The sequence below is a fragment of the Muntiacus reevesi genome, chromosome 13, assembly GCF_963930625.1.
Source record: "Muntiacus reevesi chromosome 13, mMunRee1.1, whole genome shotgun sequence".
Taxonomy (NCBI): domain Eukaryota; kingdom Metazoa; phylum Chordata; class Mammalia; order Artiodactyla; family Cervidae; genus Muntiacus; species Muntiacus reevesi.
In genome coordinates, this window is record NC_089261.1 from 46,390,064 (window position 1) to 46,403,926 (window position 13,863).

At 43.2% G+C, this 13,863-nt stretch overlaps 1 protein-coding gene across 2 annotated transcripts in view; it reads left to right on the top strand.

Annotated features, from left to right (window-relative positions):
- Window positions 1-1,248: 1,248 nt before the first annotated feature.
- Window positions 1,249-13,863, top strand: part of PCDH10 (protocadherin 10) — a 42,599-nt gene continuing 29,984 nt past the window's right edge. For both annotated transcript variants that reach the window (XM_065904754.1, XM_065904753.1), the window contains exons 1-3: window positions 1,249-4,710; window positions 6,311-6,369; window positions 6,924-7,030. In XM_065904754.1, coding sequence (XP_065760826.1) covers window positions 2,083-4,710; window positions 6,311-6,369; window positions 6,924-7,030 — 2,794 coding nt within the window. In that variant the 5' untranslated portion in view covers window positions 1,249-2,082. The remainder of the gene's footprint in view (window positions 4,711-6,310; window positions 6,370-6,923; window positions 7,031-13,863) is intronic.

The following is a 13,863-nucleotide window of genomic DNA, read 5'->3' on the forward strand; positions in this document are numbered from 1 at the left end:
CAGAGCGGTGCGCGGGACCTTGCAGGATGGATGCGAGCGCCGTGGATGGATGTGTAAGCGCGTTCGCAGATACTCGCAGCCTCACACACACTGGGGCCCCGCGTGTGCACGGCCCCAGCCCACGCACCTACCCCCAACCCCTCCCGCACACGCGTTCACAGCCGCCCGGCTGCCCTCATCCTGCGGTCTTGCTCCAGGCTGGGCAAGAATCGGTGCTCGGGTCTAGTGTAAGGAGGAGGAGGAGATCGCCAATTGTCAGGAAAAAAAAAAAAAAAAACCCAGAAAAAAGCTTGTGCGCGCCGCCGCTGCGTTGCACTAGGCAGGGGGAGGCGTAGGGATATTCGAGGCGCCTTGCAGCGAACGGCAGAGCTCTGTGCCCGAGGCCAGAGAGTCAGCGCTAGGCTGGCGGGCTGGAAAGCAGAGCTCAAATGAAACTCCTCAGTCGTTGATCAAAGGGCTCACAGCTCAAACCAGATCCCCCAGCGAATTAATCTTTTGGTAAGATACTGTAAATGAACGTTTAGGAAGGGAAGAGGCGAGTATAAAGCTTCTGCACGTCTATAGGAGCCGCCAGCGTGCGTCCCTGGGCTTGCATCCCCTGGCTGTTTGGGACCCACCTCTGCTCCACACTCCAGCTGTCTCACCCCTTTTCCCCGCAGCCTCTTCAGATCTTCACACTTAGTTTGACACAGCCTACGCCATATCTGTTTTTAAATGTCCTGCTAATCTCCGCCAGGGTCCCTTAATTTGGTAACCCCTGCCAATTAGTGGCCCCTCTGCAACTTTTTCCTGTTTTTCTCGGTGACTTATTTTCTCGATGAGCAGCAAGGAAAACACCTTAAAGGAAAAAGAATGTTAGCGTCATTGGAAACCCCGCTCCTGGGAGAGGATACCGCTGCTGCTATTATGTTTTCGCATTTGCTGATGCAAACAGGGAAACCTCTCTATTCCCTCTCCATTACCTGCGGCTGGGGACTAGGAACTTTCCGCGGCAGAGTCCCCAGCTAGCGCCTCGGGACCTGCCGGGCTGTTCTCGCTCTCACACTCACACTCACCCCGGCAGCCCAGGCGCGGGTTCCATCCCGCCCGGCCCGGTTACTGCGTGACGCGCCTTCTTGACGGCCGGCTTGTCCAATTAGCTCTGACTCGGTGGGTGGTGCTCCTCGGCGATTGGTTGGCAGAATGAGGGCGCTGCGCAAAAACAGAGAAGCGGAGCGCTCGGAGCTCAGAAACTGCCAGCCGAGATCACAGGCTCTAGGGCTGAGGCAGGAGGAGGAGGGAAGAACTGAAAAGCAGAGAGACAGGTTAGAGGAAAGAAGAGGCTTGGGAAGGAAACAGCAAAAAAGAAACTGCTCATCACAGTTACTGAGAGGCAAACGACGGTGAAGATGAGGACAGAGAGAGGCAAGACCATGACAGCCAAAAAAGACAAATAGAGAGAAAGAGAAAAAATGCCAAGAACATCCATCCGGAGAAATGAAGAGAATGAAAGTTTTATGCTGCAGAGCCATTCTATGCTTTTCCGGCACAAAATTCCCTCGCTGTTTTTAAGCCCTTTTGCATTTGCCAGCCGTTGACAGTAAGAGGCATGTTCAGCGGTGCCAACAGCATCTCCTCTTCCTTCTCCTCTTCCTCTTCATCTTCCTCCTCCTCCTTCTCCTTCTTTCCTCCTCCTCCTTCTCCTCCCATCAGCGAGAAGACAAACCGAGGACAGTCTTGAAATACCGAAATTTCCTCCTTGGGATTTGCCAGCGCCGCGTTGCGCCAAGACTGTCGGAATAAAGGACGCTGACTATTGTATTATTATTTTATTAATTGGTCAGTGGGAAGATTACAGATGAGGAAAGGGGACGCCTGTCACCCTTCCTTCTCTAAAATTAAAAAATGAGGTTGAATTGGGGGAAACCCTAAAATGAAGCAAAAGAAATAAGATTTGTAAGGACAGAAAGCCACAGGAGCCCCCCCACATAGCGCACTTTTATTTGTATTTTTTATTTGAGATTTTTTTTTTTTTCCGTGGTGGTGGGGGAGGTGATTGGGTGGCTGACTGGCTGCGGGAAGCTGCTTCCTTTCCCTTTGGAGATGATTGTGCTATTATTCTTTGCCTTGCTCTGGATGGTGGAAGGAGCCTTTTCCCAGCTTCACTACACGGTGCAGGAAGAGCAGGGACATGGCACTTTCGTGGGGAATATCGCTGAAGATCTGGGCTTGGACATTACAAAACTTTCGGCTCGCGGCTTTCAAACGGCGCCCAACTCTCGGACCCCTTACTTGGACCTCAACCTGGAGACCGGGGTGTTGTACGTGAATGAGAAGATTGACCGCGAGCAAATCTGCAAGCAGAGCCCCTCCTGCGTCCTGCACCTGGAGGTCTTCCTGGAGAACCCCTTGGAGCTGTTCCGGGTGGAGATCGAGGTGCTGGACATCAACGACAACCCCCCCTCCTTCCCGGAGCCGGACCTGACCGTAGAGATCTCTGAGAGCGCCACGCCGGGCACCCGCTTCCCCTTGGAGAGCGCATTCGACCCAGACGTGGGTACCAACTCCTTGCGCGACTACGAGATCACCCCCAACAGCTACTTCTCCCTGGACGTGCAGACCCAGGGGGATGGCAACCGATTCGCCGAGCTGGTGCTGGAGAAGCCTCTGGACCGAGAGCAGCAAGCGGTGCACCGCTACGTGCTGACCGCGGTGGACGGGGGAGGAGGGGGAGGCGGAGATGGAGGAGGAGGCGGCGGCGGGGGAGGGGGCCTGCTCCCCCAGCAGCAGCGCACCGGCACGGCCCTACTCACCATCCGAGTGCTGGACTCCAACGACAATGTGCCCGCCTTCGACCAACCCGTCTACACTGTGTCCCTGCCAGAGAACTCGCCGCCGGGTACGCTCGTGATCCAGCTTAACGCCACAGACCCAGATGAGGGCCAGAATGGGGAGGTCGTGTACGCCTTCAGCAGCCACATTTCGCCCCGGGCGCGCGAGCTCTTCGGACTCTCCCCTCGCACCGGCCGGCTGGAGGTGAGCGGCGAGCTGGACTACGAAGAGAGCCCGGTGTACCAAGTGTACGTTCAAGCCAAGGACCTGGGCCCCAACGCCGTGCCTGCGCACTGCAAGGTGATAGTGAGGGTGCTGGATGCTAACGACAACGCGCCGGAGATCAGCTTCAGCACCGTGAAGGAGGCGGTGAGCGAGGGCGCGGCGCCCGGCACGGTGGTGGCCTTGTTCAGCGTAACCGACCGCGACTCAGAGGAGAATGGGCAGGTGCAGTGCGAGCTGCTGGGGGACGTGCCGTTCCGCCTCAAGTCTTCCTTTAAGAACTACTATACCATCGTGACCGAGGCCCCTCTGGACCGAGAGGCGGGGGACTCCTACACCCTGACCGTGGTGGCTCGCGACCGGGGCGAGCCTGCCCTCTCCACCAGTAAGTCCATCCAGGTGCAAGTGTCAGATGTGAACGACAACGCGCCGCGCTTCAGCCAGCCGGTCTACGACGTGTATGTGACCGAGAACAACGTGCCAGGCGCCTACATCTACGCGGTGAGCGCCACAGACCGTGATGAGGGCGCCAACGCCCAGCTAGCCTACTCGATCCTGGAGTGCCAGATCCAGGGCATGAGCGTCTTCACGTACGTGTCCATCAACTCCGAGAACGGCTACCTGTACGCCCTGCGCTCCTTCGACTATGAACAGCTCAAGGACTTCAGCTTCCAAGTGGAAGCGCGGGACGCGGGTAGCCCCCAGGCGCTGGCTGGCAACGCCACGGTCAACATCCTCATCGTGGATCAGAACGACAACGCTCCTGCCATCGTCGCCCCCCTTCCGGGGCGCAACGGGACTCCGGCGCGCGAGGTGCTGCCCCGCTCGGCTGAGCCCGGTTACCTGCTGACCCGCGTGGCCGCGGTGGACGCAGATGACGGCGAGAACGCCCGGCTCACCTACAGCATCGTGAGGGGTAACGAAATGAACCTCTTCCGCATGGACTGGCGCACCGGGGAGCTCCGTACAGCGCGCCGGGTGCCGGCCAAGCGCGACCCCCAGCGGCCTTACGAACTGGTGATCGAGGTGCGCGACCACGGGCAACCTCCCCTCTCGTCCACCGCCACCTTGGTGGTGCAGCTGGTGGATGGCGCTGTCGAGCCCCAGGGCGGGGGCGGGGGCGGGGGCGGGGGGTCAGGAGAGCACCAGCGCCCCAGCCGCTCCGGCGGCGGGGAGACGTCGCTGGACCTCACCCTCATCCTCATCATCGCGCTGGGCTCGGTGTCCTTCATCTTCCTTCTGGCCATGATCGTACTTGCAGTGCGGTGCCAGAAAGAGAAAAAGCTGAATATCTACACGTGTCTGGCCAGCGACTGCTGCCTCTGCTGCTGCTGTGGCAGCGGGGGGTCGACCTGCTGTGGCCGCCAAGCCCGGGCGCGCAAGAAGAAACTTAGCAAGTCGGACATCATGCTGGTTCAAAGCTCCAACGTACCCAGTAACACGGCCCAGGTGCCGGTGGAGGAGTCCGGGGGCTTTGGCTCCCATCACCACAACCAGAATTACTGCTACCAGGTCTGCCTGACCCCCGAGTCCGCCAAAACCGACCTGATGTTCCTTAAGCCCTGCAGCCCATCGCGGAGTACGGACACTGAGCACAACCCCTGCGGGGCCATCGTCACCGGTTACACAGACCAGCAGCCCGACATCATCTCCAACGGAAGCATTTTGTCCAACGAGGTAAGGCTGAAGCGAAAGGACCACCATCTCTCATCTCCTCCATCTGAAAGCCTCCTCTAGCCCGGCCCTTGTATCTCTGGTGCACTGTGTATTTATTTTTAGGATATTAGCTTATTTGTATCTTTGTGGGGGCAGGAAGGGAAAGCTGCCTCTCCCACTCCTTCTTGTGTAACTTAAACTTCGTGTCGTCCCTAATTTTCTGCGCTCCACCCTTCTACATTTATTTTCATTGCCCTCCTTTGGTGTTTTGCCACCTTGGACCCTCCTTCTTCCCTCTGGCATCTTTCCTTTAAAATCCTAGTCCCTTCACCCCACCCCACCCCAGTCCTTTTCCTTCTTAGAAAGCTGGGGCTAAAGGAGAAAGTGCCCGAGGGGAGAGGGAAATGCAGGGAGGGACCTTCTGGCACTGGCAAAGGTCTTTTTTTTTTCTCTTTGCATTTGTCCCAAGCATAATAAAGTTAATTGTTTGGCTTTGTTTATCGATGCCTTCAGTCGCGTGTAAAAGTAAGCTATAGATTGTTTAACTTTGCACAGTTGTCTAAACTCGAATGCATGTTTCAGTGATCCTTGTTCTCTGAACTCGGGTTGCAAAAAAAAAGCCTTCAGTTCTACTATGGACAGCATTACAGACGTTCTTGAAGCCCAACGCCCACACAGTGTGAATTTGAATGAAGTTGCTTTGGCACAAACCCCTGTAAGCGTAAACTCACGGAAAGGCTTCAACAGTTGTTGTCTTACATATTCCTTTTAGCTAATAATCACCTTCTTGCCATCGTTTTTGATGAATCACTGCTGTTGGCTTTCTTCATCAAAGAATTTGGCTTGTCAATTCCTATTTCCTTTTCTAAGATGGAGAAGTGGCAAAATTGAAAGGAGGGAGGGAGAGGGAGAACAGAGTTGATTTCTGTAAAAGAAAGTTTGGACCGGAAAAGGTGCGTGTGGGGTGGTGGAGGCGGGGAGGAGAATGCAGAGTGTGTTTGGAGCGGGAAAGAATTGGGGTCAGGAGGGAAGCGGGTATTATGAACTCCTTTTTTGGCAGGTTATTTTATTTATTTTGAGTCTTAGATATTATTCATTGACTTTCATGAATATTTGTACAGCTCATTTGTATCTTAAGCACATTTTGAAAATAAACAACAAAATTATTCCATAAAATATCCAAACTTTTTGCTTATTGAGCGTGCTGTTTTTCTTGTGTCAACCAGTATGCACCTAAACACTTTTTTAGGCCACTGAAAGGAAGACTGCAGCATATATCTAGGTTGACTCTATTGGAGACAATAGTTTATGAGGGCCAGCTATGAGGTTATTTGCATTCTCTCCTTAAAACGCACACACACACACACACATTTAAAATTGGCCTTTTATTTGTGTATTTTTTAACCTTTACTGAAAATCTAGATATGCAAAATCTGCATATCTTCTTGCCTTTACTAGCACTAGTCTTTATAATAACTAGTCTGAGATCTTAGAGCAGCTTAGAAATTCCTTAAAAATGTACACAATTACTTAAGCTAGAAATAGTTCCTAACATCAAAATCAGACTGTTAGGTAAACCCATAGCGTTCGAATGCTCTTGATTTATTTATTTTTTTTCTAGAATAAACATCAGCGAGCAGAGCTCAGCTATCTAGTTGACAGACCTCGCCGAGTTAACAGGTATGGACTCCTTTCTTTTTTTTTTTCCTAGCTTGGTGTATAGACAGATTGCGACCTACTAAAAGTAGGAATTAGGTATATTATTCAATATCAAAATAGAAAATGATAAAGTATTTCCAATTAGGACAGGACATAAATATTGATTATATTAGGTTTTCTAGACAATAAATTAAAAAATATTGGTGTGCTTCTTTTATATACAACCACTAAGTATATTTGAATATTTTGTCAGTTTACACTCTTACACTGCTTCTGATAATCTTCCTAACTATTCCAGACATATACAGATATATCTGTCCTATGACAGTGATATAAACATATGCTCAACTCTAATCATAGAAGAATGATTGAGCTTTACATGCCTTAAGGGCTCAAACTGACTGCAGATGCCCAGGGTTGGAGAGTTAGGCTTAAGGTTTTAAAAACTAGCTTTAAGCAGAAATCAAGAGCTATAAGCATCTGCAGCACCATAGGTGACCATGTGGTGGCAGAAGAATGTTTTCTGTGTTTCTTCGATCTTTTTTATTCTAATATTCACATTTTTGTACTTCTAGTTCTGCATTCCAGGAAGCCGACATAGTAAGCTCTAAGGACAGTGGTCATGGAGACAGTGAACAGGGAGATAGTGATCATGACGCCACCAACCGCGGCCAGTCAGCTGGTAAGTGTGATTAAAGGGCGATGCTGACTTTTATAGTAGATTTTTAAAAAATAAATCCTCAGAGGATGATGTTTTAGGTAGTTTTCAGTGTTAGTAAACCTACAGAAAACTGGTGTCATCCTATGTTGACAATTGTATACTCAAAGGGACTTGTAATACAGTTTAATGTTCCTTTAGAGAATGAAAGTTAGAAATTCATTGTGGAATACGTGAGACCGTGAAACATTTCTTTTTTATGTCATGTTCTTTCCGGGGATTATATTGCGTACAAAGGACATGGATTGCTCACCTGGTCCAGTCCCCAGTCTCCAGTCAATTAAGCTATTATTAGACTTGCTTGTGGATGAAATAACAGAAGATGAATGAAACTGGTTGACCTGTACAAGGTCACAAGAGGAAAAGTGAATGACTGGGAAACAAAATCCAAATTTTCTCATTTCCAGAGCAATGCATTTTACATACCACTGAACACTGATGAGATAAGGAATGGTGATTAAAAGTCATGAATAGATTGAAAGCAGGATTTCCAAATCTGGGTTCTTAGGCTTCAGGACATTAGTAAACACTTGATAATGTGCATTTTCTGAAGCATTCCTCATATTTTCAACAGGATCCAAGTTCAAAAGTTGACCTCTGGGTGTATTTGCTTATAAGCTTGAAGGTACTCCCTGGTGGGAGTTACAATGTGATACATATTTTTTACTTTGTTTTACTTTATTTTTCTCCTGTATACATGTCCCTTTTAAGTTTTGTAGAATCCTGATAACTCTGGTTACTAACAATTAGAGAAAACACTGAAAAGAAATAAAATATGTACCTTAAAATACTGAAAACAATTTTACAAGGTTTGGATTTTCTTTCTACTTTGTTTGCATTTCAACTATGAAGGATGCTTTTTGAATTTTTTAAAAATTTTTTCTCTTTCAACTGAGTTTTGCGTTCATCTGACACATGAAGCAATGCAAAGGCAAGCTAATTTGTGTCCCTTCTAAAAAACGCCCATCGTTGGACTGTGTGGAGGGCCAACTTCATTCACTTGAGCTTTAAGCTCTATCGTGGTTAGTGATTAAGCCATGGGGAGATAGGGTTCTCCTTTTCAAGGTGACTGATCCTCGAGAGCACCCATTCCTTAGCACACACTGCATGGACCTCTGAAAGATGTTGAGGCACTGTGTCAAAGGGCAGTACCCGCCCCACCGTCGCCTGGCAGCAGTGGTGGCTGCTGGCCTCACTTGGCTCATGGGTGGTGTGTCTGAGGCTGCCTTGGCCTTGGGAAACACAGGCAGGAGGAGGGAGAGAAAAGACTGCTCAAGGGTCTCTTTATATTGCTGCAAGTCATTAATATGCAGACCTAATGAGACTTGGGAACTGCCAAGAATCCCCGGAGGTCCCTGCCCCTTGCGGGCCTTCACGCTAAGTGAACAGAGCATCTATTTAGTGTCTGGGAACCTGACAACAAACCAGATCTTGCCAGAAGTTTATATTTGAGTACAAAGTCCCTTTCATTTTTGGCCTATATATGACATATGATTTATTGTTATCTTTTAAAAGGTGTACGTTTGGAATTGCTCATTCCTATTCTTTTTTTCAGTTTCTGATTTCATAGTCAGCCTTTTAAAGTTTTGGAAACAAAATGTTTAACATTAGAAAAAGAAAATCCCCCGCTGCATGTTTCCTTGGGTGTATTTTATTCCTTTCCCACTCCCCCTTACTTTTTTTTTTCCTGTAACACTCCAGTCTCAATGAACATTTCAATTCGTTTAGTTCCTTAGACATAATGAGCCATAATAACTTAACTCAAGAAACAGAAAGGAATAAACATCTGCAAAAAGTGCTAAATTTGGAAGATGGATGGGAATATGTTCTTATCAATGTGCCTTCCCAGCGGCTTTTTTATTTCACAAGCACTCAATGTTGCCATTTTGGTAATATTACTTACAAGTTATTTGAGATGTCAAAACATTTGAAAATGTTAAATGCTAAATTGTGTTTGGAAAACATGTTTAAAAGCGAGGTAGTTTTCATTTTTTATTATCAAAATGGCAAATTCTTTTTTTCTGTCTTTAGGTTTTTAACTTATAAAAGTATTACAGAGTTAACAATCTGTGAATCTATTTCATTAGCATTTATAGGGTTGCCACAACATACTGGGCACAATGTTAGCTGTTTTTGAGTTGTATTAACACACTTGTATTAAGAAATAATTACACATTTGTGTGCTGAATTGCAGTCAGATTTAATGTATCTATTTTTGTTGTTAAAATGATTTTGCATTGTTTACCTTTTAAAGTATAAAACCCTAAATGCAGAGAATTAAGATGCCTTTACTTAATGATTTTTTCCAGTCCATTCTTCGTTGTGTACTATAAACTTCACACCAAGTGGCTAGAGTATTTCCTAAAAGTTAAGCCTATCTCAGGCAAACAGGTACATCTGCTTTATTTCCTTGTACAATGAGGTATTGATGATCTTCCAATTTTGTGATATTTAGAGAATATTCTTCATAGCACATCTTGTTTCCAGGTTTAGGATATGGAAAACTTTTGAGCTAATAAGCAAATCCCACTCAGCTTTAGGTTTTAAAGGGGAAAGTTCAACTATCATGGAAAAACAACACTGAAAAGATATGAATTCTGAATTCTCTAGTTTGTACCTCATTGCATGTTACATAGCATACACTGTTTAGCTTAGTTCTTCACCTGTTTAAACTTCCTAAGCCTTTATTTATTCCCATTTTCATTTTCTGTGTTAACATTAGTTTGTATTTATTTATTTGGATATGCCTTCCGTTTATTCTTCTATGAATAGTTTTCTTTTTTGTTCTTTCTCCCTCCTCCCCACTTGCTTTTCTCCTCTCTAAGCCATTTGCAGTCACCAATCTTGTTCATAGAAGGGCTTTAAACACGGAGGCAGCTGCACAGAGAATCACATAAGCTTTTTCAGTTTTCCACTGCACCTGGCTCCATGTGTGGAATTCTTCGATGTGACCACTGGTCTGTGGCACTTTCTTTCTATAGGCTTGTCAAGGTGCTTTCCGTTTATTTCAGTGCACTATTGATGTATTGGGTAGGTATGGCAGAAGTCCAAGGAGATGTGGTAAATCCTTGCATAAACCATCACAAGGGGAGAAACTGATTAATCACAGCGTAAATAGCCAAAAAAAAAGCCAAAATGAACTTAAAACTAGTACATGTTCCATTTTATATACCATTAGATTAAAAGATAGATTTTTTTGTCTGATTTAAATACTGATACAACATTTTCAGCTGTATAGTCTTAAACATTTTAGTATTATCGGAGGTAGATCTAAGGTCTATTTAGCTGTAAGTAGTTGTTTTTTTTCCCCCATTTATTAAGTACTTACAATGTGCACACTAAGATTAAATTTGAATTTATTTTTAATAATTGACCTTCTTAAAATGTATATTGAAGAAGAAAACCCTCATAAGTTAATGTTACTTGTTATAGTCTACCTGAAAATTTTCAAATTTCTCTTTTTATAAATTTTTCCATTATTTAAAAGACAGCTTAGCTTCTAAATGTGTTTATTTCTTAACTAATTATTATGAGACTTGTACATGACACATGGTCAAAACTTGACTATAAATTTAAAAAGAGATTTATATTGTCAGTGTTTTCATACTAGTAGATAAACATAAATCATGAAATAAATTAAGCCATTGTACTACTACTGCAATATCAATAAGAATTTTCGGCCTATCATAAAGTTAAAAATTTCCCTTTCTCAACTCCAAAAAGAATTTAGATACTGGTAATTAGCTTCTGGCTTTACAAATAAGGTGAATTTATACCATGATCTGAATAAGCAAAAGCTTTTTTTTCTTTTTCACCAGGTTTCTGGTGAAAATATGAGCTACAACTAGGTAATGCAGAGACATTTACAATTGAAAAAGATATAAGACAAATATTAAGAGAAAATGGAGAAAAATATAAACATATTGAAATATGTTAGGTAGTGAGAAAATTTTGATCTGCATGTTATGATTTTTTCATAGATGAATTATGTTGTAAAATTTCTGCTCCCAAACCAAACCAAAAACTACAGAAATTTTGGTGATTATTGTTAATATCTCTAATTTATCCAGTGTTAAATAATTAAAAGAAGACTTAAAATTTCCTCAAAAACACGTGTGTTGATTTTTTTAACTAATTTATCATATTTGGGGAAAAATACATTTTTTGAAGGCTTGTTACGTGAGAAAGGTCCATGTAATTTTACTGTATTGAATTCATCAGAATTTTCGTCTTTCAGTGGCTCCCTGTTTTCATCAGAAAACAGAACAAATTGACTATAATTACATTTTTGAAATCACAGTTTGTTCTCAGTGGTAATATCACAGCCTCTGACTATAAGGGATCAAGTTACTTGCTAGTGTAAAAAGATGTATTTTAAAATTTGTCTAAATATATCTCTATATAACAGGCAGTCTATCACTTCAGCTGTCGTGCCATGTAGAACAGACCATTTCTGAGAAGTGGAAAAAAAATAAATTGCAAGAAATTGCAAATAAAATCTGTATGTTGAAATGTTTCTTAGGAATGACCAAAACCTCATAACTCAGGTGTGGCCTGTAGTTTTCTGCTATACAAGTCTCACAGGTTCTAAAATAAGGTCATTTGAATGAGAAAAAAAAATGACAGTTGAAGTTATTTTCTCTTGGGCCTGCAACTTGAGATGTTAACAATTTCCAAAGCAGTGTGAAAGATACGCATTTTTAAATGTCCCATGCACAGAAATACTTGGCATTCCGGTCCTTTGTGCAGTCATTGACCGCCACAAAACTTAAATATGCCTCTGCTTGTCTGGTCATTAAAATAATTTACTTAATGGGGACTAGTGATATATGAAAAAAGATAAAGTCATTTTCGTCTTTCAGTGGCTCCCTAAGGTGAGGCCAGGTAATGGGCACAATTTATTTGGTTCTCAAACTATACATTTGAGACGAAAAAAAAAATTTTTTTTCAATGAATACTTCTAAAACTTATTTGAAATTTATTGATATACTTTTTATGTGATTAAAATAATTGTTTCTACTTCTGATATTTTCCTCATGAGAAATTAGTACACTTGTTTTGTCGGTAAAACGTGTGAAACATATTCATGCCATCTCCCCTCTCTTTGTAGTTTACATAAAGCTGTGTTATCACTATGGGGATCCCACTTTAAAAGAAGTAGCTCATAAATTTATGAGGAACATTATGTACAAGTGTTGTTCCCCTTTCAATCAGGTAACACTGTTTATCCAACAGAAAACTTTATCATGTTTCTCGCTTTTCTTGTTGTGCACATGATAATTTTTTTGTCCAGGTTTTCAAGTCAGAGAACTTTATTTCATCATCTAAGGGAATTTTAACTAGCATCTAATAAGTCAAAGAGGCAGAAAACCGTACACTTCAAGAGAAGAAATTTAGCACAATTGAATATCAACTAGCCATGAAAACAAGTTCTAATAAAAGTACCTTCTAACATCTCCTAAAAGTACCTTCAAATATCTTAAAGATAATGCAGAGAACAGATCATTAAGTTTTTTCTGTGTGATTATCATATTCAGAATTATAAGAATTCTTGGGTACAGTGCTCAAAAAGGTGTGAAATAATATTAATGGTCTCATGAGGTGTATTTGAAAGGGTTTTATCAGTTATGTGATGAAAATTGTATTAATTCCAAATTTTGCATTAGTACCCATCTTTATCAGGATCTGGTAATATAATTCTATCTTAATATTTGAATTTTTCCATCAACTTCAAATTTAATATGATATAAATGTATTTTTAAAATAATTGCTCATAATTGACTTTTAATGGTACTTCCATCTATCAAAAAGATCTTTTATTCCTTATCACACTCTAAATTGGGAGTGTTTAGAGTACAATGCATCAAAATACACATCTCTTTGGTTCTATAGCTTCTAGTTACCTGCCGTGTCAGTGTGCATCGGGGATATTCTTCTTCCCTTCCTCTTTTTTTTTTTTCTCCTAATGCCTATCTCCTTATAGGAATAGGATAATTTAACTTCCCTGGTGTCTAGAAAATAGTTGACCTGTTTTACTTGCTGATCTTAGTCTGATTCCTTATCCCAGCTTCAACTCACGTTTATGTTCCTCAGTAATGCACTGATCAGTGATTTACTTCTGGGTTTATGCATGACAATTATCAATAGATTATTATAATCGAAGTCAGATTTAGCATTATACATGCTGCCGCTGCTGCTCTTTAATCGCTAAATCCTGTGAGACTCAATATGACCCCATGCCTGCCAGGCTCCTCTGCCCATGCCTCTTGTCTAGGATTTCCCAGGCAAGAAAGCTGGAGTGAGTTGCCATTTCCTTCTCTAGAAGATCTCAGTGCAAGGATCAAACTCCCCTCTCTTGCATCTCCTGCGTGGCAGGCAGATTCTTTAGCAATGAGCCACCTGGAAAGCCCCAGCATTGTACACAGTTTAATTTAAAATTTAAAAGGTCATTATAACATGAGATTAATATATGATAAGAAGTTTGGTGTTATTGCTTTAAACAATTTACATAATTAATTGTTTTAAACTCCAAAATACTTGAGGATAATCTGGGGGCTTAGTAATTATGAAAAATTGATTTCTTTGTATTATATAAAGAGCTGTTAAAATATGCACATAAAAAGAAAATGGTTGTGTGTCAGGATTTTACAAACTAAAACTTGCTCAAGAGCTCAAATCACTCATAATATTTATAGAAGAAACAATCAAGTGTTTTCATTACACTCTCGATTAAAAAAATAATCCGTGGTTTTTTCACACCAGGCATTTCATGCATTTGAGAGTTTCTGACATACAGA